This window comes from Haemaphysalis longicornis, unplaced genomic scaffold (genome assembly GCF_048455015.1).
Source record: "Haemaphysalis longicornis isolate Haplotype H1 unplaced genomic scaffold, Haemaphysalis longicornis Haplotype H1 scaffold_5, whole genome shotgun sequence".
Lineage (NCBI taxonomy): Eukaryota > Metazoa > Arthropoda > Arachnida > Ixodida > Ixodidae > Haemaphysalis > Haemaphysalis longicornis.
In genome coordinates this window covers 86,460,375-86,487,743 of record NW_027526385.1, presented here as the reverse complement: position 1 = coordinate 86,487,743, position 27,369 = coordinate 86,460,375, and the positions used below count along the sequence as shown (strand labels likewise).

The 27,369-nt window shown below is 49.5% G+C and overlaps 1 protein-coding gene across 4 annotated transcripts in view; it reads right to left on the bottom strand.

Annotated features, from left to right (window-relative positions):
• The window catches only part of Wake (ankyrin repeat and fibronectin type III domain containing protein wide awake), a 585,518-nt gene that overhangs the window by 35,960 nt on the left and 522,189 nt on the right, over window positions 1-27,369 (bottom strand). For all 4 annotated transcript variants that reach the window (XM_077670881.1, XM_077670882.1, XM_077670884.1 and 1 more), the window contains 5 exons: window positions 12,263-12,395; window positions 10,810-10,965; window positions 9,357-9,610; window positions 5,765-5,869; window positions 4,988-5,066 (listed from right to left, as the gene is read on the bottom strand). In XM_077670881.1, coding sequence (XP_077527007.1) covers window positions 4,988-5,066; window positions 5,765-5,869; window positions 9,357-9,610; window positions 10,810-10,965; window positions 12,263-12,395 — 727 coding nt within the window. The remainder of the gene's footprint in view (window positions 1-4,987; window positions 5,067-5,764; window positions 5,870-9,356; window positions 9,611-10,809; window positions 10,966-12,262; window positions 12,396-27,369) is intronic.

The following is a 27,369-nucleotide window of genomic DNA, read 5'->3' as shown; positions in this document are numbered from 1 at the left end:
CGCCAGGTCGATGGAAAAACAACGAGTGTACTGGAGGACTGGTCGAGGTGTTGCGGATTGACCATCTCGCCTGGACACGTCTCGGTTCTCCTCGGCGGGTCATATACGCTGGCTCCACTGTATTTGGGAATTCAGCCTGACCATGGTTATTCGGGGCTGGGACGGACTGACTCTATCCAGCGATCTTTAAGCGAGCATAGAGCAGGGGTGGGTTGAAGACAGTGCGAAGATGGGGATGGCGTTACGTGGTGGCAGAACCAACGAACGATAACAGCCACGGCTGTGCGGCACTGGATTCGTCTTCGGATTATTATGACGACGATGGCTTACAGAAAGTGGTACATACATACTCGAGGGGATTGGCCAAGAAAAATTTGGTTTAATTGGCGAGGATAATTCAACAAGACGAAAACAGAAGCGCGCAAGGAAAAATTAAATCTGAATGGTCAAGCATGGCGCGCAGTGGTAATGATGATAATAATGATGATGATGATGGTGATTTTCTAGTCGAACGGTACATACCAAATCAGGGGATCGGCCAATAAACAGGGTTTGAAAATATTCTCAGGCGGCTGCAACTGACAACAGTGCACCGCTGTCAACTACTTTTCTGCAGTAAATGCACGTGTGGTTAACTGCCGAAGTTCACACCTTTTTAGCAGCAATAAATGCCTTCGCGAACATTTTTTCCGCCAAGTTAGGAGCACTGTACATACACTTAAAAAAAAACCCTAACCGACAACATGTTCTACTGTTGTTTTTTTCTTTTTCAGTCATGCATCGAAACCAATTTTGAGCTATGTAAGATGCTTTGGGCTTTGCAAAGTGGAGTAGGCTGATTGTGGTGTGATGATGATGATGATAAAAGCGGAGTAAGTTTTCTGCAAGCTACCATGGGTCAATTTCACTTCGGCTAAGCTGGATTTATTTGAATTTCGGCAACAGGTCGTTCACCCAGCAGTGCTGCGAAAAGTTTCCAATCAGCTCGGTAGACAAGGAAGGCCACCACAACATTGTATTTTGATTAACAAAAGCATTTTGCGCACACTTATTTAAACTAAAACGACACTTGCATCTACTGTGAGACTCAAATTCAAGGTGCAGGATTACGAGTGGTTTTATACCTGCGTTGCACGTGTGTTGCAGATAACACGGCATGGGCCCCGCGGCCAAGTGGCGGGGTACAGATCTTGGGAGGACGCCACCTCTACTCCGTCCCCTCTTACTTTTAGGAGCGAAGCCCCTTAGGGGATGGGGCTGTTGGCGTCTGCTGTCACCGTCGTAATCGTCTTCTCATGTAGTCACGGTACTAAAACACCGGGAAACTCGTTTACGCCTCGCGCTAGAACGGGACGCGTGCTAAAATAACACCGGGACTCTCCTTTACACCTCGCGTTAAAACGCTTCATGCTTCAAAGAGAAGAAACTTCTGCAGCAAAGCTGTATTCCTCCACCCCCCAACAGTTTCATCCAGGGGTTTATGCAGAATTTCGATTTTGGGGGTGGGGTGTCGGTCGGATGTTTGGGGGGTTGTATAAATCCCTAAGCGCTTGTTGTTGTGGAATCTTTTTGGGGGGGTGTCGAAGTCCTTCTGGGGGGGTGTTGGGGGGGTGTTAGGGGAGTGTGTATAAATCCCTGGTTTCATCTCCATTGACAAAAACGCCAAGGCGCCCAGAATACACTTATACAGTGCATGCTTCGCCCCGATGGCCCGGGATTTTTTTAATGACCCTAACTCGGCATTCTCCGGAAATATTGTTGCCCACACATCTTGAGAATACCCTGGGACCAACTTTATTATGCCGGCAGGCAATATTTCCTTTTGTATTTAATCTTTCCGAACCCCGAAACATTCGCAAAAAATACACTGGCGTCACTGACCGCTTCCATTACGCCACAGCGCAAAAATAAACCGACACTATTTCGAGCGAAAAAGCAAACGTCAGCCGCGTCGTCGCCAAGACGTTCGCACTTCTCCGCGAACACGAGCGATTTGTCTTGGGGAGGGGAGCGAAAGAAACAAACCTCCGCTCGAGTGGTGCACCGGTTTCGCGCCGAGGGATAAACCGCTCCCAGCCGTTCTGAGCGCGCGTGGACCTATCAGAAATTAAGGTCGAAGGCTGACAGCGGGGTAAAGCTCACACTTTATTTGTCTAGTAGCTGCGGGCTTTGAAAACGCGCAGGACAGGCGCCCAGGGTGGTTTCTAGCGTCGATGTTCCAGAACGCGTACGTGAGCTCGCACACGCCCGAGTTGCCTCCTCCTCTCTTCCGGAAATCAGTTCCGTCACGCTTTTCTGCGCCGTCACAGAGACGAAGCCATCTGGGGCGAGGCTATGTGGAGATCCCGGCCGGCTTGTCAAAGGCGCGAAAAGGGAATTTGCGAGCGGTTGCGGATGCCGAGTCCTAACGGTCGCACAAAAGGAAACACATTTTCTTTTCGGCGGAAAACGGAAACTGGCGCTTGGAAATCCTGTTTTGAAGCTAAATCTTTCTTAGTGTAACCCATGGCGTCCCGTAAAAAAAAAAAAAAAAAACGAATGCATTTCCCCATAGACCGGTTGGTCGCCCGAAAAGCTCTGATAAGACATCTGGACACACGGCGCATGCGTGAACCCGGGCTTCATGTCAAAACGGTCGCTTGAAAATCGTGACAAAGGAACGTTTCTAGCCAAGACAATACATGCTTCGATCATGAAGGAGGAGTACAGTAGGATACCTTTATCTCACAAAACACGTATCGGTGTACATTTAGATTGTACACCGATACATGAACGCATCAATAGATGCGTTCACTTAGTGCGCGAAAAATCACCGCACGTGTTCGTTCTCCGTTTGCGATTTGAGTCTTTCAAAAGTTTTGACCATCGATTTGACGCACTTTCAGCGAAGGTTTCAAAGGCTTAAATGCTGTCGAGAAAAAGACGATTAGAATACTAGTGGACGAAAAGCAGAAAGGAATAATGCCTAGGACAGCTACCACCTGTAACAGAAAAAAAAAAAAGTATTTTGTGCCTGCCCTAAGAGCAGTGCTAGTATTAAATGAACAGTATAAAACATAAGTATATTAGTTTTTTTTTGTAAGATGACACGTCATCACCCCGCTACAAAGGGGATACCAATAGCAATCATCAATCATCATTTGACGCACTTTTGACGCAGCTGTGATGCCAGAAAGCTTTCGCGCTTCTCTCAAAATTGTTAGGAAAGAATGCTAAAGTGGTTCTTTTTTTTTTTTGCCTCGAATTTTCGCGGGATGCCGAGCGTTTTCGGAGCGCCTGGCATGCCCCGTTTTGTCTTGTGGTCGGCTGTTTAGGACTCGAGGTCACGTGACACTGAAGTTAGTGAACGAGGCAACACCACTACGGTTTTTAGCACTGCGTGTTTCATATTGCAGTCTGGAAGGAAGTTTTCAATTGTCAAATAAACGGAATACGTTCGCAGCTCGTTAAGCCTCGAAGAACATTTCCACCTTGTAAAGCATTCTGGCTTCAAATAACCATTGACACTCGTGGCCAAGCATTGTTCGCATACACACATCGCAGAATTTACTAAAATTGACTCTGCAACACTTGCGATAAACGCTTTTCCTCTTTCCTTCACGTCTGGAAGCAAAACTCCAAAACGGCCGGGAGGGCGATCAATGACTGCACGAGCGGAAACTATCAAAAAAGTGCCCAGGAATTCCTAAATTGAACGATTTCGAACGATACTTGACGACGGGAGATGACACAATTCCGTGGCTCGGCCACGGCCACGTTTTCTCCTAACGTTTTCCCCTAACGTTTTCCCCTCCCTAACAACAGAGCGGGAGCGCCACGATATTTTAAAGCGAAGCTTTCTACGCCTCACTGGTGGCGCTGAACGCAAAAATGCACTGCAGGAAAGCCAGCTTTACGCAATGGGAGGGCACATGTTGATGATCATGATGATGAAACGCAAAGCATTCTTCAAGAAAAGAAAAAAATTCATTTATGTTATTTTTGTTGGCTGAAATAAAAATGTTTTTACCGCCGCAACCGTAGTCGTTATTGAACCTGGGTCCCTCGCGTTATGAGCTCAGGCGTTGTGCTGCTGAGCGCGAGGTCGCGGGTTCGATTCCTTTCTGATGGAGGCGAAAAGCAAAAACGCCCCTGTGTACGAGATTTCGGCGCATGTTAAAGATCCCCAGGTGGTCAAAATTAATCCGGAGCCCCCCACTACGGCGCGCCTCATCGCCTGCGTTGCGTCGGCGCGTTAAACCCTACAATCAATCAATCAATCAATCAATCAATCAATCAATCAATCAATCAATCAATCAATCAATCAATCAATCAATCAATCAATCAATCCTCGCGTTATGAAGCCGACGTCTATCCCATCACGCCATTCCGACTTTTTTTTAGAGCGAAGCTGTTTAGCAAATCGTTAGAGTATGGCGTCCGCCGCTAAAAATACCAAGAAAATGCCGAGCACACGTGAGCGCGTGCCTCGCGGCGACCGCCCAGCGTCCCCGGCGCACGTACCCGGCGCACTTTTGTGGGGGGTCCCAGTGGGAACCTATGCTCAGGGACAATTTGTTTCTTCCATTAGTATCTGGGGTGCCGGACTTACGCCATTCCGACACGGGCGAAGCAGTTAGGAATTTGGACTTTGACTGACTCAAGTTGCATGGGAGCAATTACCTTCGCGTTTTAACCATCTTTCTATTTTCCCATAACGCGCCCACATTTCGGATTAACAAGCTTCCCGATACACTCACCCCATCCACTCGTCAGATTTCATACGAAGCGTTCCCGCAACGTAAGTTTTTTTTCTTTTTAATTGCGTATGCACTGGTTATAACGAGTTGCCGGAGCAGGAAGCCGACTTCGTCAGAAACGGTACTTCGCTAAAAGCGGATATTATTCGTTCTCGATGCACTGCTGCGGGGACCGCAAAATACTTCGAATAAATCGAATTCGTTATAACGAAAGTTTGTTGTATGTAACAAACGTCGTTTCAGCTTACCTGTTGACGTCCACGTCGCTGGATTCGAGGATGGAACGCGCCCGTTCGATGTGGTGATGTTCGACGGCGGCGAACAGGGCTGCGAGGTGGAAAGAACAGTCCGCACACAGTGAGGACGCGAACCCCGGCCGCGAAGCCCGAGAAGTTTCTAACGCGTTAAGCGCCTAAAAGTAGGACTGCAGGACGAAGACTAAGCCAAAAACTAACCGTCCTTCGCGACATACGCCCAGCAACAAAGGTACGGCTAGCGCTCTATAGCCTTGCCCGCAAAACTGTAGTTGAGTGTAACCTGAATAAAACCAGACAAGTACATGAAGCGTAAATCTAACTGCTATGGTCAGGCGTATAAAGGATGGAATTATAAAGAAATTCCCTGAGTTCCCTACAAGAGGAACCAATTGAATGTACTGCAGATAACAATCACAATTCAAATGGAAAAATTTATCGCTATGCACGCTGCATCCGAACAGCTTACATAGGTAACAATCAGTCCACAGCTTGACGTACAGCAAGTACAATTTGTACTATTTTGAATGGGTACCGGTTTACGGCAGTACACCTCAAAGCGTTACGTATACATATGGTTGAAGTCCCATGTTTAGGCTTCACGTACAGGATGACTCCGCACGGCGCCCGGGCCGTTCCATTCGTGGGATACTCTCACGCTAAGACACCTGACATCAACCCTCGCGTAAGGCAATCTCGAAAACCCCCGCGGTTTAGTACAACGTCGCCGAGAAACACCGGTCACCGAGCATGCGCAGCGTGTTAACTCACCCTGGAGATCAATGTTGAACTTGTTGAGTTTCTCGAGCTTCTTGCGTTCGGACTTGGACAGCGAAAAGCCGTCGAGAAGCAGTTCCACACTACTCTGACGCAGGCCTGACGTGTCACCATCACCGCAATCACCACCACCATGACCGTGCACACCGCGACGATGCAGGGTGCGGCAGCAGAGTGCGCAACAGGCCGGAAGAGGGCGCACGGCGCAGAAGGCAAGACCAGTGACGGGTGGTGATGGTGGCAGAGACACCGTGCAGGTTTGGGGGGTTTGTGATGGGCGGAAGAGGAAGAGGGTGGAAGGGAGGAGGGAGGAGAGGGAGAAAGAACAGTGAGGTGGTGCTTGTGCGATTCACAAGGGTAGAGAAGTGAGTCACAACCATCATGCCCGGAGGTGGAAGGAACCCCCAGTGAAGGTCGCACACGCCTAAGAAGGTGCAAAGCCGCGTGACACCGCACAAGGCTCATAATAAATATATAATTCACACTGTATAGATCAATGATGGCTTTTCCACACTTTCTAACCTGGATGGTTCGATTTTTTTCGCGGCGTAAGTCCGTACTACATGGTGTTTTTCTCTTGCGAATTCGGTGGCGCGAATCTCAGCACTCGCGAATTTCGCAGTTCTTTTTCCATTTAGCGGTTTTCGCATTTCAGAGACCCATTATTGCAGTTCAATTACATATGCACCGGGAAAAACTTTTTGCTCTTCTAAAAGTAAGAAACGCTTACCACTTAAACAAGTTTTTACGCCTCATCGCCTCATATTACCGTTGTGAAACAGTAACATTCACCTAGCTGTGTTCCGACTGGCCCCCAGTACGGCCGGACTACGCCGCAGTAGTGGCGTTCGCACGAAAAGTTCGCCCGTCGCAAAAATTTGGAAATTTTCGGCAGCTGCGAAAATTCATAGCTCTCGGCAGCACGAGCGGCGCCTCAGCTAGCCCCGACACTTGCTGGACGGGGCTAGCTGAGGCGCCGCTCGTGCTGCCGAGAGCTCGAGCTTCAACGCCCGAAAGTGTCACCCCCACCCGGGGGTAGGCATGAGTAGGTGACGGAAGCCATGTGGCCGGCTGACACGACGTGAGGCCGCGTCGCGTTTGCAGGACAAATAAAGATGTTTTCTCTCTCTCTCTCAGCTAGCCCCGAATTCGCAGGCGAATTCGCACCATGTATACGACGGGCGTTAAGATGCAAGCTGCATAAAACACCTTTATCTCTTTATTTTGTTCAATGGGTTCATCCAAGAAAAGCAAGTTACGGAGCACCGTGCCGTTTACACCGCGGGAATTAACACTGTTGGCACCAATTATGGAACGATTTTCGCCGGCGAACTTCGCGCGGCGGTGCAGCGGAGAGCGGCAACGGCGTTTGCCGTTTTTTCGCCGCAGTTTCGCTCCATGTGAACGGCGCTTAGCTCAGATCGTTAGCCGCACAGACTAGACGCAAAGCCATAAAAAAACCGCCATGCACTCACTTCTCAGACAGAAAGGAAAATCAGTGCGAACTGTGAGCAAATCCATAGTGCTGACGAAACAGGCCATGCACATTTTGCAAACATCCAAAAAACGTGCAAAAAATGTCGTACGCTGCGTCAGTTAAGTGTTCCTCGCCGTTCGAGGAACACGAACAGAAGCTGCTGCTATGATGCTTTTAGCGCTCTACGCGACTACTCACGATCACTTTAAAACGTCGTATCGCGTTCACTGTGAAAGCGATCGGAGGAGATGGGCAAGGCAAGCGAATTTCTGGACGCCTTTGCGCACTACCTCGTTGTGCGATCTGTGTACCACACATGGCACCCAGGTGCGTGTAGACGCAACTACAGTCAAACCTCGTTATAGCGAAGTAGTATTGGGGCAGTAAATTATTTCGTTATATCCGATATTCGTTGTAACAGTATAGGTAAAAATCGGCTCTAATCTCGGCAATCTGGCTCTCGCAGAAATCCTAGATACTAGGACGCATTATTATAGTCTTCGAACCCGCTATAAATGAGGTAATCCTTGCCTGTCCTCTTGTGGAATTTCAGACAAAAACGGAGCGGAATATGGCAGCGTGAAATTACAACAAAACAAAGTTCGTTTGACAAAACAGGCCTGCTATCTTGTTTATTTAAAAGAAGATGCGAAATTCGCCTGGCGGGTTTTCACAGCACTGCAGGATGGAGTTTCACGCAAAAAGGGACGTTTTCTACTTTTGTAGTTATACAAACTGTTATCTTCAATTATTCGTAGCTTTTTTAAAGCTGGCTTTCGAGTTTCGGGCCTCGCGCGAACAAAATATTCCTTCGTTATAGCAGATATCGCACAGGGCTCTGGCGGTTTCGGTTTTGTCATAAAAAGAGTCAGTGAGACTCAAATAAAGCGTGACCAACCAAAGTTTGTATTTAGTTCGCTGTAGCCGATAATTCGCAATATGAGTGTTCGTTATAACGAGGTTCGAATGTGCTCCCGCAAACTACTCCCTCAAAAAAAAAAAACTGCGACAATGAAAGAAAATAAACAGCAGCGGTTGCAGTGCTTGCGAGCGAGAACGGAGATGCGAATCGTCAAGCAATGAGCTCAGCACACGTGCTACGAACTTGACATGTTTTCTCCAGTAACGCGTGACGAGAGGTGTCCATGCTGACTCAGGCCGTGCAAAAAAGAAAGTCGAAGTGCAGCGGACGAGAAGATGACAAGCTGTGTCATGGCGTGCGGACGCCGTCACCTCCAACTACGCGAACTGCTTCTGACGGAGCGCTAGGTACACCCACAAAATGCACGGTATAGGTATATGAGCACGCAAGGGTTTACCATACCAGTGAGGTAGGAGCCAAACTTGGGAATTTGTTAAAATAGACAGTAAGGAAGAAGATGAAGAAGTTAAAACAGTAAGCACGAGGGAACATCCTCATCATCCCTTTTCTCATCATCGCTATCGTCATTCAAGCAAGGAAGAAGCTGAATAAGTTAGAGGGTCTAATGGGACACTATATTTCTCATCCGCCCATATAAACCAGCGACCAACGCATTGCGATTTTTTGTCTTCCAAGTACTTGGACAAGCGAGAATTAAAGACGTCTCTTGAGCAATCTAGCCCAGAAGGCAGATTTGCTCCTCCAACTGGGGTCTCATTTGCAGAACCACCACATGTTTGTAAACAACGTGGTGGAAACTGTAAAAGCTCGCAGCTGTGGTTTTGCGCACACTTTCGCAGCCGCCATTTTGACAGCAGTTGCTAACGGCACCAGCACCACCGCGCTGATACGGTGGAGGTAACAAGCATGTTTATTTACAGAGAGGGACTCAAAGACACCATGTTAAACTTTGGCGAAGTTCTGTGTCTAGGGGAAAACGCAAAGGTTGCGGGAACTAGGAAAAGAACTAACTTCAGAGTTGTATTATGTCCGCGTCACCGAGATGCTATGGTGGCGCTAATATCATCCGCAACTGCAGTCAAAAAAGCAGTGGCTGCAGACGTGTAGGCAAAGCTGCCTACAAGTGGGCATTGTAGCGACTGTGGGCAATATTTGGCGTAGCAGAACCGCAGGCGGTTTAGCGGCAGCCGCTCTTCGTTCATAAAAACACATGCGCGAATTCCCACCTGGGACGCCCTTTGCGAGTCGACTGGGAACGCTGGGCGAGTTGGGCAGCGCCCCCGGTCGCGGCGAGTGGCCCGACGTCGGGGTGGTCTGGAACGGTGTCTCGTCGGCGCCGTCGGTGGTCCCAAGCAGGCCCCCGCACGAGCCCTGCTGGTGGGACGCGGCAGCGACCGCGGCCGCCGTGGCGTCCAGCAGGCTGTCGATGCTGGCCGAGCGGCGAAGCGGGGTCGACGCCACGCCGGGGAAGCCCGTGACCCTGTTTGTGCGTCGCCGCAGGTCCGGAAGACGGGAGACAAAAAAAGCAGGGGCGAAAATGTCATTAAAGCCCCCAAGGTATTATTTCCGAAGATGGAGGTGCCGTCAAACCGGCAATTTTCTCAAAGGCTGTGTCTAGAGTGCCGTCCAACGGTACTATATGCACTCTCTTAAAGCGACGTCCACCGGCGTTTCGGTGAAAAAATGCCGCGCCCGGCACTGCTTCACCCTCCAGCAATGTAACGTAAGGTAACGTAACGTAACGTAAACTAACCTAACATAACGTAACGAACAGAAAAAATCATCTAAAACACCGAAAACTAACCTAAGCCATGAAAATTATAATTAAAGCTAAAGACGTACAAAAAATAAACGAGATAAGAGCCGGACTCGAACCACCGACCTTAGTAGCACGAAGTTACGCTCTACACCATAACTGCAAACGTACTGGCCTGGGGGTCAGCCCAGTTTTAAAAGTTCGAATGTCGTCGGACGGAACTCTAGCCTTGGCTGTAGCGCTGAGCTGGATTGCCATCGGACGGCACTCCAGACACTGCGTTTCTCAAAACAAAGAACGCAAAGTTGACAGGCCTTGTATATACTTCCGAACATTGTAACTGCACAATGTTGGGAGCGGATTTGAACTTTACAGCGGAGCACGAACGACAACCTTCGACGCCGTTCCTTACGAAAGGAAATTGGAGGAGCGGGACGTCGCTCCGAGGATACAGAGTTGGTTCAAAGCGGATCGTGTCAACTTCAATGATAGCTGCATTTCGCGTCGCGCGTCCCGCAGCGATTTCAGAGCCCATTTTAGTAACGGTAATACCTCATTCCAAAGAAATCGTCGGTAGCAAGATGAAGTCTGTTATAAGCGGTATTTTGATATAAGCAGTTTTACGCGACTATTCATGTGTTTGCGTACACTCTTGATTGGGAATGCGGCCAACTTTGAATGAAGCGATGATTCTCATAAATATACATAAAACCTCGCTATAACTAAATAACTTTATCCGAAACTTTGCTTTTTTCAAAGTGCTTCAGGGTCCCCACTGCAGTGTATGCAGAACACATCATTCTCGCTTTTAACGACGTATCGCTTCGCTTATAGTGAAGCCAGTTTTCAGTGCCTAGGAATTCGTTGTAACGAGGTATTTCGTTATAGCGAGTGTCCAGAGCACGCGTAAGCGCACTACTCACGGGTCGAAGACGGACGACGTCGAGGATGCGGGTCCGGGCGGCGAAAGCAGCGTGCTGCTCGCCGATGGCGACCGTTCCCCGGGAACCTTCTCCTTCTGCATCAGCAGCCGCGCTAGTTTGGCGAGGCCGCCCCCAACGCCTCCTCCCGCGTCCTGCCTGCAAGTGACGCGTAACGGCTGTGCTTAGAGACGGTCAATCCTCCAGCGGTATCCACAGCTACAACCCACGGAAGCAAAAACTTCGGAAGCAAAAGTTTAGAGAAGAGCGAAAGCTTTATCACATCGAAAAGTGCGTCAAAAGTGCGTCAAAACTTTCGCTAGAAGTGCGTCCAATTGATCAACAAACCTTCAAAGACCCAAATCGCAAACGAAGAACGAACCCGTGCGACGATTTTTCGTACACTTAGTAAACGCATCTACGAACGATCTAAATGTACACTGATACGTGGTTTATGAGATAAAGGTATACTACTGCACTCCTCCTTGGTGACCCATGCGTGTGCATTGTCTTACCTAGATGCATTCCTTTTTCGTGATTTCCGAGCAACCATTTTGACACTGAATGGAAGCCATGTTTCACGCACAATGCGCCGCGTGTCCGGAGATGTTATCAGAGCTTTTTGGTCGACCAACCGGTCTATGGGGGAATTAATTAGTTTTTTGGCACAACGCTATCGGCCACACTAGAAAGCTTTCGCTTTAAAAAGCTAAATTAACACAATAGAAAACACCCGAACTATTCTGCTGATCCTCACTCAGGAGCAGCAGTTCACAGCAGTCCGGATGGCCGAAGCCGCAGGACACAAGGAATCCTGGCTGACGGCTAAGCAAGGCAGATCGTTCAAAACTTCTACCTTTCAAAACCCATCTCGGGCGTCAAATGAAGTCTTCTCTCTCTCACACACACGTTGGAATGTTAAAAAGTTACGATTACCGCGAAACCCTTCTGGGTCCCTCCTCGAGGGAAATGGTTAGAAGATATAAAGCAATTCCTAACTGAGTTTGGTGCAACCTGACAGAATTTCGTATAGTCCAACGTCGTGTATAATGCATTTTAACCTGAATTAAACGTATAATCATGGAAAAATTAAACGCGAACCCGAAAATATGAACCAGCCCCCACAAATAGCGCGATTTCTTTCCATGCAAGTCAAAACGACGCGTGGCTTAGTTACAAAAACAAAGTTGGGAAACGTTTCTTTCCAAATTTACCACTCGCGAGCCATTATTTTATCTCCACTATCCATATTCTGTGATTTTGCATATTTTGGTTCGTATTTTTGTCTTCTAATTTCATTTGCCCATGACTGTACATTAGGCGTACGTTAAGCGTACTTCACTCAGCTAGAACCATCCGACGAGACGTGGCGTTGGGGAAGCGTTAGCCTCGCCTTCCGGAGGCACCTCGGTTCGATTCCGACACAGCCCCAGATGTACACAAATTAACCACTCACTTCTTGGCGCTGGTCCCGTCGCCGCGGGAGCTTCCCTGCGAGGCGCCGGAGCCCGCCGACGAGAGGCTGTGACGGGGCGACGGGCTGGGCGACACCCGGACCCCGTCCTCGTCCTCCACCAGAAGCTGGCATCCTGTACGGCGAGATTGCCGGAAAGGAGAGGAGACATCAACGAGGGAAACGCCACCGTCATCCTCATCGTGCACCACCACTACGGCATTACTTTCACGGCTAGTTACTCGAGAGCTTCTTGAGTTTTTTGCAATGTATCTTGGCGCTATCCAGAGGTGAGAACTGGTTTTGTGTACAAATGTGTTTCCGCAAATTTTCATCGAGAGAGGAGACACGAGGTTAAACCTCCTGTCGTCGTCGTAACCATCGTCTCATGTAGTCACGGTACTAAAACACCAGGCCACTCGTTTACGCCTCGCTCTAGAGAGCTTTGTGCTTCAAAGACAAGAGACAAATGCGTATACCTCTGCCGCGCAACGGTTTCATTTCCGTTGGCAAAAACGCCAAGGTGCCAAGAATACACTTATACACTGCATGCTTCGCCCATCCCAAGGTTTCACGTTAGTAGGGATGGCCCGGGATTTTTGCCACTGTTCCAGCTAAGTCGACCAGAGTTCACACTTTTCTAAAAGTAGCACAAGCTGCAGAACCTATCATTGGGGATGTGCACGGTTTTTTTTTTAGTCAAAACAGATATGGGAAGACGAGTCGTAAAGGGCAGACAAGTTGGTGGCTAGATAACGGTATTCTGGCCGTGTTAGTGCTCAAGACTTTCCGCGAAACATTGCCTCCACAAAACGGCCCTGAGAGCTTTTGGCGAAACACGCATCCCCCGTGTTCAAATCTCGTGAGTGCGGTTTCTAAGTGAAAAGCCGAAGATAAAAAATCTAACACAATTAGCGTTATCTGCGGTTGCACTCGAGTTTCCTAATCTCATATTTTGTCGAACAACTCCGACGACTCTTTCCGCTCGTGCCTTTGTTCGTTTTATCATCCATGCTAAAATACTCAAATACTCAACAATACCCCTACACGCGAGCGAGTCCCTCAGCATCACGATGAGCGAGCTTACACGGCGTAATTAGGTCATTACCCAGGGGAAGTGGCGACGGATAGCCATTATGGAGGCCCAATTTCGCCTCAGTTATATAACGCAGTGCGCTTTATCGCGCAAGATGCCGCGGGGAGCAGCGGTACGCGGTTATCATGTAATTGTCAGTATAAACGCATTCGCCGTGTTGTGGCTCCCTGTAGTTTAAGCGCTCCCTCGTTATCGAGCGATCCCTTTAAAGCAGGTAATAAAGCAATACGGGGACAGGCAAATTTCCGCACGGCAACACAACAGCAAAGCGTAAGAAGGCAGCGTCGTGTTCATACTCCGTACTTCTTGTTCTGAGGTTTCAGGCTTTTTTTTTTTTTTTTTTCAAATATCTTGGGGAAGCCCGATTCCCCGTAGAAACGTCAGAATGAATCTTGTTATGTTTTTCACTGTGACTGTTCAATCGTACAGTTAACCTAATAGCCAGGAAATCTTTTTCTGAACTATATATAAATATGTGTATACGTATAACATTCAAGAATTACCGATTGGGCTCCTTGTCGTCACTTTACCATACATTTCCACATATTCTTATGAACGTTGCGTTACCATACGTGAGCTTCATCTAGGCAACGAATTCGCTGAAATCCCTGGCACAGCTCACCAAGTTTTTTAAAAGGCTAGCCACAATTCGAAACCGGGCGTATCGCATTCAAGAAATATCAATAGGTGCAGAACGGCCTTGAATCGACCGTATTTCTCTCAGAATCGCGGTGAGAAGATAACGTGCTAGAAACATAGACCTATACCAGACGAGAGAGAGAGAGAGAGAGAGAGAGAGAGAGAGAGAGAGAGAGAGAGAGAGAGAGAGAGAGAGAGAGAGAGAGACTAGGCATGTGAACGCGACGAAGAGGACACCTAAAAGCAGCGAAATTCGGTAAGCGATAAGGCAATTCCGTCATTTCGAGGAAAACTTCCAAAGAGGCTACACACTTCAAAGGAACACCGCTACCCTAATGAGAAGAAGAAAAAAAAAACGCATAGGCACACGTCCGTGGCGATCATGAAACGGATACGAACGCCCTTGTTCGCTATCCGCGCACCAGAAAGGGCAAAAATAAAACGAGCGGCAGATATGTGTGATTAATGACGCGATTTCACAAGCAAGCGAATGGAAGGGAAGAAAATAAAGAGAAGCTCGTGAGGAGATGTGGCACGAGTAGCCTTTCCGCCCTGATTATATTTCCAGTCTTGCCCGCATCTCCCGCGGTTCGACCCTGGATCACATCCAATAAGGTATTGCATTCGAAAGCGGCTCGCACAATTCAAGCGAGGCTCATCTCATGAGGAAGCCGGCAGAGGTGAGGACGGGGCTATTTACACTTACAAAATCCGCCGCTCGATGGATCGGCTTTCTTTTGAAGCTCAGAGTGCTTCGTCAGAGGCAAGCGAGAGCTCTGGTCACGTCCGTGAACAACAGACGTCTCCATGCATGCAGCACGCCTAAGGCATGCATCGGCCGCTTCAAGCACCGGGAACGGACACAAGGACGTAGAAGAGGCACTTAACATTTTTTTTTCTAGAAATTCTCCGCGGCAACATTAGCGGAAGATTAAGTATCGGGCGGGACTGAATGAATTTTCATTCGGTTCACGGCGAAGAAGATGAGGCACTCATATATACGACGGGTGATCATATTTCGTTCCGTTTTTTATCGTTTTTGGGAATCAAGGCCGCCGAAAGTCTCAGTTCTGCTGAGTCGGCCGGCGCCAAGTTGGACGCTGGGGGAATCTTCCGTTACGGGAATCTCGACGATTATGGCGTTATCTTCGTTTCTTTTTCGCGCGTATTGCAAGCCGAGAAGCAAATTTCACGGCACAATGCGGCGGTTTTATTTTGAGCGCGCCACTCCCACGTGCGGGTCTGAGTGAGATTTTAAAAGGCTAAAAAATTCCTCGGGGCGCTTAAATCTGCTCACGTGATACAAAGCCGGAATCATTACGACTTCGCCGGGGGATATTAACTGCGGAGCTGTTGTGCAAGCCGTAAGTTCGGTGTTGCAGGGAAAAATACCAAGAAAATGCGGAGCGCTCGTGAGCGCGTGCCTCACGGCGAACAGAAGACGCAGTGGCTTTAGCAAAAAAATAAAAAAAAGAAAACTCCAGCGCTGTCGTCAAGCGCCATACCGCGCATGTAATGCTTGGCATAAGGAACGCGATGACATCGATAGATATGACGATCACTACTACTAGCACAGTGAAAAGCGGCGACGGAACACGTAAATAAACAATTTCAAACTTGTATAAATGCGTGGTGATGTGTCCTTGAGTGTTCACGTGTAAACAAACCCTGCAGCTTCGCTTTGGTTCAAGCCTTGCGCGACTTGGTGTAAGCTTCGCCAGTTGAGCTGGTGGAAGTGTATACCATGCTCATGATGACTTTGAATCCACCACTCGCTGTAAGAAGACGACGACCCCTCCGATGCATATTAGCCGACGATTACTATCGCCGCAACTGTGCAAATAAACATTCATAGTAAAACTTCACTACGTGTCGGGCAATGCTCACCAACAACAGTTTCGCCATTCAAGTCTTGCGCGTGAGTGCAAGCCCCCCTGAATTTTTTTTATCCAATACTCCTTTACCGCTACAGCGTGCTTGCGTCTCTTTCTTCGTTCTCGTTCCCTCGTCTTTTTGGCGCCTGTTGGCAGGCCCGCGACACTCAACGCCAAAGCTTCTCCCACCCAACAATTTATCCAGTTGAGAAATAAACTTCTAGCCGAGAGTTGGTTTCGGTTTATATCAGCGGTTTCGCTTCGCTCGACAAGAATGACTACAGCGCTGGCATATACGGTGCCCGAGATCTGTGCTCACGATCTCTGCGATGTTAACTGTGATGCCGGAAATGCGTTGCGCTGGAAGAAATGTCATGACCCTAATGATGACATTTATCATGACCGTACAGTAACGCAGCACAATGATAGCGTGCGGCGGCGTTTTCCAACCCGTGAGCAACGATGTATGATCAGACGATAAAATAGACATAAAAATGGGAGTAGGTGCTGGTTCACTCACGCGCAGGTTCGATTCAACTCCAAACAAATCTGGCAACCCGAGAACATAAATGTTCCCTAAAATGAAAGCAAAATATATAAAAGTGGGAACAAAGCTGCACCAGCAAAGCTTTAACGGGTTACAGCCAATTAGAAAAATAAAAATAAGGGGAGCCAGGCTCCAATCACCTTTTGGGAAGAAAGCCAATATAAAATAAATAAATAAAAAGACCACTATTTTGGGAAATGGCGTTCAACTATGCCCCTTTTGGGGTCCTTTATGCAACCGTGTTTTGAGGACGCACGGGCTATAGGGAGTCGCGAAGTCCTGAGCACTTGGAACGCAGATAATAGCATACCGGAATATCTACACGTCTCGCCACTTGATAAGAACGGAGAACTAGGTGTTGCAACACCGTCTACGGAAAGAAAAATATATTGCTACTTGGCGCACCTCACACTAGCGGTGCAAGGCTGGAGGAACGGCAGAGCTGGCGGCCCCGCTTCCTTTGTCGGGGACCCGGATGTTGCACCTCGCGCGGATTTCCGAACTTGCCGCTCAAATTCCTCCTTGACTGGCAGGCCCGGATCCTTCCGTCCGGAGCCTTTCACAGCTCTCCAAGAGTGGACCGCTTTAAGGGTGACTCGCCGGTTAACATTTTTATGGAACTCACTACTCCATGACCCTCGGATCCAAAAACCATCGTTGACCGATGCAAAAAGCTTTACATACGCATATCGATTTTCACAACTGCCTAGCTTTCCTATTTTCGAGCTATGCCACTTTTGTACTGAAATAAAAAAAAAATAAAACTCTTGCTTGCTCGACGGCTAGCGCCATCTAGCGATAAACCAAAATGTTTTTTTTGTTTATTTTTTTTATCTCACTAAAGAAGTGATATATTTCTAAACGAAGCAAACTAGGCCGTTTGAACATTTCTATGAATTTGAAAAAAGCTTTTCGTATCGGTACACGATGTAAGTCGGTGGGCAGTGAATTAGTAAGTATACCACAGGAATATGATCAGTCGAGTCCCCCCTTAACACGTAACCCACGACAACCGGCTTCGCGAACTCGGCGCCTGTCTTTTCGACTTGAGGCGCGAACGCACGTGAACTGGCGAGTAGAAGAGTGAGCGGGAGAGAACGCCACGCCGAGATTTCGGCGCACGTTAAAGATCCCCAGGTGGTCAAAATTAATCCGGAGCCCTCCACTACGGCGCGCCTCATCGCCTGCGTTGCGTCGGCGCGTTAAACCCCACAATCAATCATCAATCAGAACGCCACGAACGCTGGGCAGAGTGTTCGCGAATGTCGAGCTGGCCGACGCCGGCCGCTCCTCACGGGGCGCACGCTCACGTGCGCTCTGTATTTTTTCTTGGTATTTTTTTTTTCTGGTGACTCTCGACGGCGGAAGTAAAAACTTAAACAGCTCTGCTGTTAATAAGGTGAGCCATGAGACAGGCGACCCATCTTTCAACAGTTAAACAGATAAGTCGACAAAAATTCGCAAATTTTTCGTTACATTCAGGTTTCGAGTTAAGGCTCACGTGAATGAAGTAGACACGAAAACCAAAATGCTAGACATCAGTGACGGTGAACTCACCCTTCAAGGATTTATTTCACAGCAAAAAAACTGCCTGATTTCCGCCGGCTGCTTCTCCGGCAGCTTACTCACTACACGGAACTTTAAAGAAGCACGGTCATGCACTCCCGTATATTCACAAACGAAACTTAAGTATCACTTTTTGCTTTTGACACTCTTCGGAGCCTGAACGAGTTTCAAAGACCAAACTGATGCTGAAAGGACGCCTTTTCGCGAACGTGATGCTGTTTGCCGCACTCAAAATTGGTGACAGGGTGCTATACGCCTCGAGCGCGGCCTGTAGGGGCGCCACTGAAATCCCCCTAGCGGCCCGTTTCGAAAGCAGGAGCGGGAGTCCCCGGCCCGCTCCCCCCTGTCGCCGTTGCTTTTGGGGCTCGTTCAAGACAGCGATTTACCGTTTGTCCCCGTTCGAAATACCGAATAACGTGGAGCAGGCACTCTGTTTGCAAGCCTAGTGGGTTCACGAGAGTATAAACGTTTATGACGCGATCTTAGAAAGATCTATATGAGCGCCGGGCGTGTGTCACAGGCCAGCGTCCCGAAGCGAGCATTTGCATTCAGCTGATTGCAATTCCGCTGCCCTGAAATTTGTGGTCTCTCTACCTCGCAATATGCATAACCCTAGCATTGCACAAGGCAGGCATTCATGCACACTGCGAGGAACCACCGTGGGTTCGAGCTAGTTGAGCACGCTCACGATACTGCAACGCCGTCGCGCCAACTTAACACCGCCTCTGTTGGGCAGGTGGAGAAGGGAGCGACAAAGGAATATGCCCAGGGTACGGAGGGAAGACGTTTATTTTATACTAACGTTCTAGTCACATATTTTACAGACCCAATTACATAATTTACAGTACAGGTATACGTACTTCCCGTTAGGTGAAAGAGGCGATGGGGCGCCACGCGCAAGTGCGCACGTTTCGTCGGCGCAGAGCCAGTGGGCTCTTCTGTCAGGGCAAATTCCGGGTTGCGCGCACGTTGTGCGCGCGCGCGCATCGCCGTGCTGGCCAGATCGGCTCGCAGCAGCGAGGGAGACGGGGCCCATTCGCTCACAGGCGCGTACCGCACGGCGTGATCGTCGAGTGTTAGGTACGGCCTTACTATATGCAAGCGTAGGGGCAACAGGAGCAGCCTTAGGCACGGGCCGCAGCCGGAAGGGCTGGTGGGCTTTCGCCGGCGCATCAGAGTTGCCGCCGGCTGGTAAAGAAAGCGTCACATACCTTCGGCCAACGCCTTCGGCGTCCTGGAAGCGTCTCTCCGAACGGACCCCCGCGCAGGGCGCGCGTTCGCCTCTCGGCGAGAGTCGGGTTCGGGCCTCGTTCAAACGAACCAATGAGGTGAGGTTAGCTCCGCTACCAGGGCGGAGCGCCCGCTGCGTGACAGTGTTTTATCGCCACAACGGTCTCTGCAGGCTTCACCTCACGCAAGAGTTTGAGAGACGGCTCGGCTCTACACAGAGGCGCCAAGACGAGCCGGAATTTCGGAGGAGAGAGGGGAAAAGCGCCGCGTGATGGCACAAACCCAGTGCTCGCGCAATGGCTAGGGCGTCCGGATCCCCACACTGGCAGGCATTCATGCACACCGCGAGGAACCACCGTGGGTTCGAGCTAGTTGAGCACGCTCACGATACTGAAACGCCGTCGCGCCAAATCAACACCGCCTCTGTTGGGCAGGTGGAGAAAGGGGCGACAAAGGAATATGCCCAGGGTACGGAGGGAAGACGTTTATTTTATACTAACATTCTAGTCACATATTTTACAGTCCCAATTACATAATTTACAGTACAGGTACGTACTTCCCGTTAGGTGAAAGGGGCGATGGGGCGCCACGCGCAAGTGCGCACGTTTCGTCGGCGCAGAGCCAGTGGGCTCTTCTGTCAGGGCAAATTCCGGGGTGCTCGCACGTTGTGCGCGCGCGCATCGCCGTGCTGGCCGGATCGGCTCGCAGCAGCGAGGGAGACGGGGCCCATTCGCTCACAGGCGCGTACCGCACGGCGTGTTCGTCGAGTGGTAGGTACGGCCTTACTATATGCAAGCGTAGGGGCAACAGGAGCAGCCTTAGGCACGGGCCGCAGCCGGAAGGGCTGGTGGGCTTTCGCCGGCGCATCAGAGTTGCCGCCGGCTGGTAAAGAAAGCGTCACATACCTTCGGCCAACGCCTTCGGCGTCCTGGAAGCGTCTCTCCGAACGGACCCCCGCGCAGGGCGCGCGTTCGCCTCTCGGCGAGAGTCGGGTTCGGGCCTCGTTCCAACGAACCAATGAGGTGAGGTTAGCTCCGCTACCAGGGCGGAGCGCCCGCTGCGTGACAGTGTTTTATCGCCACAACGGTCTCTGCAGGCTTCACCTCACGCAAGAGTTTGAGAGACGGCTCGGCTCTACACAGAGGCGCCAAGACGAGCCGGAATTTCGGAGGAGAGAGGGGAAAAGCGCCGCGTGATGGCACAAACCCAGTGCTCGCGCAATGGCTAGGGCGTCCGGATCCCCACAAATTTAGTGGCAGTGTCTCTGTAAGCAGTGTTTCCTCCGATGGTCATATTGCGGTCATACACACTATGATGTAAATCGACTTTGTGCACTACAAAATCTAGCGGAGAACTCATACCTGACAGCACGCAAGTTACGCCTGCCAATATCACATATCAGATATTGCTCAGTACCCTGAACAAGCCAATGCGGCATAAATTTCGCAAACATTGTACCAAAGAAGTACGATGGATAATGCAAAATTACACTCCGGAGTCAGCACACGACGACAAATTTAATGCTGGGTCGTCTTGTCCCGAGGTGAGCGCTCGCAAAGATTCATCTGTTAAATTTATCCTCCACGAGAAGCGCGAAGATGGGCTTATAGAGTAATCCGCGACCGCGACCAAACGCTTCTTCGAAACATCGTCGTATGACACAGGGAGACTGCAGAATCTAGCATAAACCGAAATCAGAGACCCTTATCATATACGACACTCTTCAAACGAGCCCGTGTGTACGAGATTTCGGCGCACGTTAAGGATCTTCAGGTGGTCAAAATTAATCCGGAGCCCACCACTACGGCGTGCCTCATCGTCTCCGTTGCGTCGGCGTGTTAAACCCTGCAATCAATCAATCAACTCTTTCAACGACACCTCGTATTTCTTGTGAACTGCCTACCCTGTATTCTTCGAAAAATGCGTCTGCCGAGTGATAGCCGATCAGCCGATCGCAGCTTGTGTGTGTGATTACTAAAACGTTCATTCGTCGATTTCGCTCAGCATTTGTAAACAAACGATAGTTGAGCGCCCTCCGCCTCACCCCCCCCCCCCCCCATGTCTAGCGAAATATCAGTGCATTTCGCATCTAGTTGGTCTGGTAAATACTACCTTGCTCAAACAAACGTCTTTAGCATTTCAGAAGCTGCTCTCGGTTTTTTTTTTTCATTCCCCTACGACTATTCTATTTATTCCTGACTTGCAGACCATTCATTTTCCCGTGGTTTGATTAACATATACCTTGGTTCTTACTATACGGCATGAGTGGGCACATATCTGACAATGCACAGCCTTTGAGTGTACTTAACATTTTCGCGTGGCTTATATTCCCATAAAAGGCACAAGTTTTTGTCAGCTATTGGGTTATCACATCCCCGAAATATATTTTTCTACGACGTACATATTCGAAGCAAAGCCGCATTTGTTGTTTGCGCTGCAAAACGAACCAACCTCTTACAGTGCCAATGTCAGGTCTAAACGAGGTGACAATAAATAGAATTCACTTGTGCTGACGTGTTCGAAGGCGACAGCGGTGATATGCTGCTGCCGTCGCCGACGACCGCAAGAGCGGCCAAGAAGCGCGCAGAACCGCCTCCCCGGGTAGCTCTTGTTGGCGTTCGAGCGCTCTACCAAGACGCAGCTGTTTTTTTAAGCGCCCTAAACGTTCAGTTAGCTTACAGACGTCACCATAACAAGTTATTTAGTGCGCGGAAAGGCAAAGAGAAGCGAAAGAGAACCAAAACACTGCATGACCACCTATCAGCCACGCAGCGCTAATCCCGCGAACGCCGCGGAGAAGCGGCGGCAGGCGGCGCAGCGATCGCGAATCTCGAGGCGTATACTCGGTTACAATTCAAGAACGGCACCACCTCATGTGTATCACTCCGCCAAAGCGCCGGACCTGTGACGTCAGTGCGCGCGCGTTTTGAAAGGGGTTTGCTATGAATGCGTGATATCGTCTGCCTTGTCTCACGCAGTTTGTTTGTCGTCACTGGAGTCGTTAATAAGTATATGAAGTCCAAAAAATCACGGGAACGGCTCACGCCATGTTCAAAATATTCCCAGTAACGCCCTACTTGCGCTGCGCGGAGAAACATCCGGCTACGGTGATAAGGCACAGCGGCAACTTCCGGTGCCGTTCTTAAGCTGTCACCGAGTATAGCTGGGGTCACGGAGCTAGCTCCGTGGCTGGGGTACTGTACCCGGCGGTGACGTTCGTCTTTCTAGCCGGCGGAGACGACATTTAAAATTGCAAGCCTGTCTTGGAAAGACAAAACTTTTCGTTTTTTTTTGGCAGCAGAAATCATCACCCACGTACCGAAACTAAATACAGATAGCTGCGGAGACGAGCGATAAAAGCCAATCAAACCGACACCTCACTCACGCGTGCACTGCGGGCAGAATTCGCTAAATTAGTGCATTTCGCGAAAACATGGATTTCAACGGGGTTGGAAACGGGGAATAGCGAAACTTCGTTAAATCCAGGAATTCGTTGCAAAGAGGTTCGTTACATCCAGGTTTAACTGTACAGCATTCAAATGGCGGCCATGACAGAGCCGGCGGCGGCTGCATACAGCTGCTTCTTCCTCGGAGCTCCGTGTGTGGGGGGATTGTCCAGTTCGTCTTCTCGTGACAATACGGTAGCACTGATTGTGTTGGTAACGGACGGTCAGCAGGAACACCCACAAGTTTCGCGCCATTCGCGAAGGTCCCGGTTCTGTTTCGCGAATTCGGCACTTCCTCCCACGATTTCGAATAGGCGTATCGTTCGATCTCAACCAGTTAAAATCGGGTGGTTCCCATCATTCTCTCGTTTGTTCCCCTCGATTAGGAACAAATTTCCCGTTTCACCTTTTCCCATTTCGCTTAACTCGGGAATAACCTTCTCGGTTCGATTCAGGTGATTCGAACTGAACCGCGTGAACTGGATCTTCTTTTTCGATTTTTTTTTCTAGTTTAGGAATAGAAATTACGTGTCGCCGAGCAGCAGCCATTTTTTTTATCTGTAGTACCGCGGAAATTGCATATTACCGTTCATGTTTTCAAGCAAGAAGTTCGCAAAGCGTTCTTAAACAGCTGTCGGCTTCTGTTTCGTAATAGCCTGCTCAAACGATCATGTCAAGCACAAGTGCAATTCCCTTTAACGTGATTCTAAACGGTGTTAAACTTCTGAGGAGGCAGATATCAGTGGCAATCAATCCGAACTCCGAATCGCCCCAAATACCTCGAACACTACTTTTCGAACCACCCGCCGCGGTGGCTCAGTGGCTAAGGCGTTGCGCTGCTGAGCACGAGGTCGCGGGTTCGATTCCCGGCCGCGGCGGCCGCTTTTCTGATGGAGGCGAAAAGCAAAAACGCCCGTGTGTACGAGATTTCGGCGCACGATAAAGATCCCCAGGTGGTCGAAATTAATCCGGAGCCCTCCACGCAGGCGCGCCTCATCGCCTGCGTTGCGTCGGCGCGTTAAACCCCACAATCAATCAATCAATCAACTTTTCGAACCAAGTCCGATCAGATCTGAAGTGAATGTATTTTGTGGGCTCTCCTGCTGATTCCGCCCCATATTGGTTTCCTGAGAACTTATCCTTTTGACGCTGCCTATGCTTTTAAAGCGTTTTCGAACTATCTCCAAATCATTGTTTCGTTTCGGGGCGATTGTTTCGTTTCCGAGGCGGTTACGAATGAACAAACCTTGTGGATTCCATGTGCACATCAGGCGAACCGGAAACGCTACAACGCTTACGTCGAGACAAGCTTTGTCAAGAGAGGAATTTCATCTTCTCTTACAGCTAGGGAGGGGCAATGGGAAGTTGATTGATTGATTGATTGATTGATTGATTGATTGATTGATTGATTGATTGATTGATTGATTGATTGATTGATTGATTGATTGATTGATTGATTGTAGGGTTTAACGCGCCGACGCAACGCAGGCGATGAGGCGCGCTGCAGTGGAGGGATTAATTTCGACCACCTGGGAATCTTTAACGTGCGCCGAAATCTCGAACACGCGGGCGTTGCCGCTTTTCGCGTCCATCAGCAAAGCGGCCGCCGCGGCCGGGAATCGAACCCGCGACCCATGGGAAGTTGAGAAATAGGGAGCACGGCCTGAGGACGAACATGTGACTCCAGTGGGAAGCGCACTAAAACTTAGATCACCGTCAACCCTCGAGTTTCCGTACTGAACACAAATGACAGGACGTTATCAGCAGCCTGCCTGCTTCCCCAGTGAGTCAAAATCCCCCTCTCGCCAGGCAAAATTTCTGCTAAACACGATGCGCAGGCGATCCGAACGGGATTCACGTCTTGTAGGAATGTCGGGCCATGAAACCGCATCTCCAAGTTCTGCCATTGAAAACGCTAGTTGCGCAGCCTGGCTGATTCAGGCGGCTACATTGCCGTATCAACTAAATCCTGCGACTCATTTTAAAAATGCGTGCGTTACAACTGCGCTACAACAGCGAAAGAGTGCTGGATTAAGGACGCTGAATTTTTTGTGATAACAAATATTTCCAATCAATCAATCAATCAATCAATCAATCAATCAATCAATCAATCAATCAATCAATCAATCAATCAATCAATCAATCAATCAATCAATCAATCAATCAATCAATCCAATCAATCAATCAATCAATCAATCGATCGATCCGTCAATCAATCAACTAATCAATCAGTAAGTAAGTAAGAAGTCAGTCAGTTAGTCAGTCATATAAATAAATAAATAAATAAATAAATAAATAAATAAATAAATAAATAAATAAATAAATAAACAAACAAATAAATAAACAAATAAATAAATAAATAAATAAATAAATAAATAAATCAGCTAACAGAGGTTTCCATCCTACCCTGCTTGTCGCCCCGACCCTCGGTAGCCGTACGGTCCGCAAGTCGTCTGTCCTTCGAATTAGATGCGCTGCTCGACGTCTTCCTCTTCACCGCATTCGCTCTCACCAACGATCCTGTAGTCCTAAGCGTTACGCTATCACGCTTCTTCGACGGCTGTCGGGCCATGGAAACACCCTCCATTGCGAAGCTGGCCATTCGTTCGACTAACGCGTCGTTTTGCTAGCATTCGCATCTATTCACCAGAGCCGAATGCATTCCCGACGCACCCACTCAATAGAAGAAGAACGTGGGCGCCGAATGAGTGCTTCCTGTATGAACAAGCGACGACGATTTCGCCACGGAGGCACCAGCGGGTGGTCCCGAGTGTCTTGACCCAGTCAAGCTCACCAGCGAATCCTCGAAAAGATTCGCGCTAATTTTTCAGCGGGAAATACCCTCTAAGCGCAGCCTGCATGCAAACATCAGCTTCATGCGAGCTACCAATGCAGAATAGCCGCCGGTTTGCGCAAACGAACGGGCAGGGTGCGTCCGGCGACACACGCGGCATAGCGGGATACCAAACTTCCAGGTGTACGCACTCTATCGCTCGCATCCTGGTTCCGCTTTCGCAACCCGCGAGAAATCCCCCGAGGGAGGATTTCGCTCGCGAACTTGCCGCCTCGAGCAACGCCGACGTCATTTCCACGACGGCAGCTAGCCGAGAGGCATGCCCGGAGGCTCGCATACTGCGCGTGTTGCGAGCGTAAGAACGCCCGAAAAGGGGCCCTGCAGCGAGCGACGCGCTCGGAATGTCAGATGGGGGAACACGAACGCGGGAAAGCCCCTCCACCGACGGCTAGACGAGCGCACCGGCCGACCGACTGACCGACGACGGAGCGCCGGATTTCGTCTCGCGACAGGGGAACGTGGAACGAATCGAAAATTGGCGTTCATCCGCAGTGTGTTCGGGGCTGCACAGCGAGTGCACCACACAAAATACGAGCGACCGAGTGCGAGTAACAAAACGCGGCTGTTAGTAACTTGCGATTTAGTATACTAACACTGCAACAAAAACAACGTTGGTTCGACTGCACTGGTTTAAAACAAAAGACGGACTAGAAAGGACACATACACTTGTCGCGCAGCTTATTCGTCATGTGTATGTGTCATTTCCAGTCCATCTTTTGTTTTAAACCATCGCAGTCGAACAAACTATGTATAACCAAGTAGCCCGCCACCAGCACTACTCAAACAAAAACAAGGATTAAAAGCTGAGGCGTACAGGACAAGCGCTCGTCCTGTGCGCCTCAGCCTCAGCCTCTTCATTAACTCTTCGTTTACAAACACACAGTGAACTAATTGTGACAATTAAATAAAATTTTTCGGAATGATAAATCGTCTCAGCGGCCAATTTTAGAACGGTTTTTCACAATATATCTGCATCAGATCGAGCGCTACACGGTAATCTCGAGAAAGTTGGTTTTGCCGCAAAGCGCTTTCTGTCTTGGTCGCCAGGGGCGCGAAAAATTGTCTGCGAGTGAAGCAGGCGACGCTATCATGACGCCATCGAGTGCTACCAGCTGCCCCCCCCCCCCCCCCCTTCCTGTGATTGATGACGTTTGCGTCGCCAGCCGATGACGTCACCACACGACCCAGTTTTCACATGTTCGACGACCCCGTCATTCTGGCAGGCCGCGGACGGCAGAGTAAACATTCCAGCCGCGGTGACAGCTAGGCCACATCGCCGTCGGCGCCGAAGAAGTCGTCTGCAGAAGGCCGGTGGCCAACTTGGCTAGTGGCTTCACGCGATTTATAGACACTTCTATCGCTGGCAAGCGGGAGCCAACTACGAGTGTTCGGGACTGTTGAAAACGCGCGCGTTAAGATGTGTGATCGCATGAGAGCTTGAGCTCTTTGAAAGTCCTTCAAGAGGACTTCCGTACAGTACACTTCAGTCGCCAACGCAGACGCATCTACAATCTCGGAATTCTAGCCCCCGGTGGGCGCTACAAGTGCAGCTTTTCGAGGCATCGCATTTCTTTCGGAAGTGACTACTCCGGAGTTATCCAGCGTAGTGCAGTTACGTTTCGCGCAGCTTATAGTAAGTGAGAAAGCTCGTTGTTTAGAACGCCGTTCTACCACGTTCCACCTAGAACTATGGAAACTATCCCATTGAGACGGATGCGCAGTAACTTCGGACAACGAATTGCACAGAAACTATCAACAGTTCCGCAAAGCTTTTAAAACAAAGCTTTACTACTTTCGTCCAGCGGTTTCGCGTAGGATGCGCAAGTTAACCTTTTAGCCGGAGACACACCCCCGACGA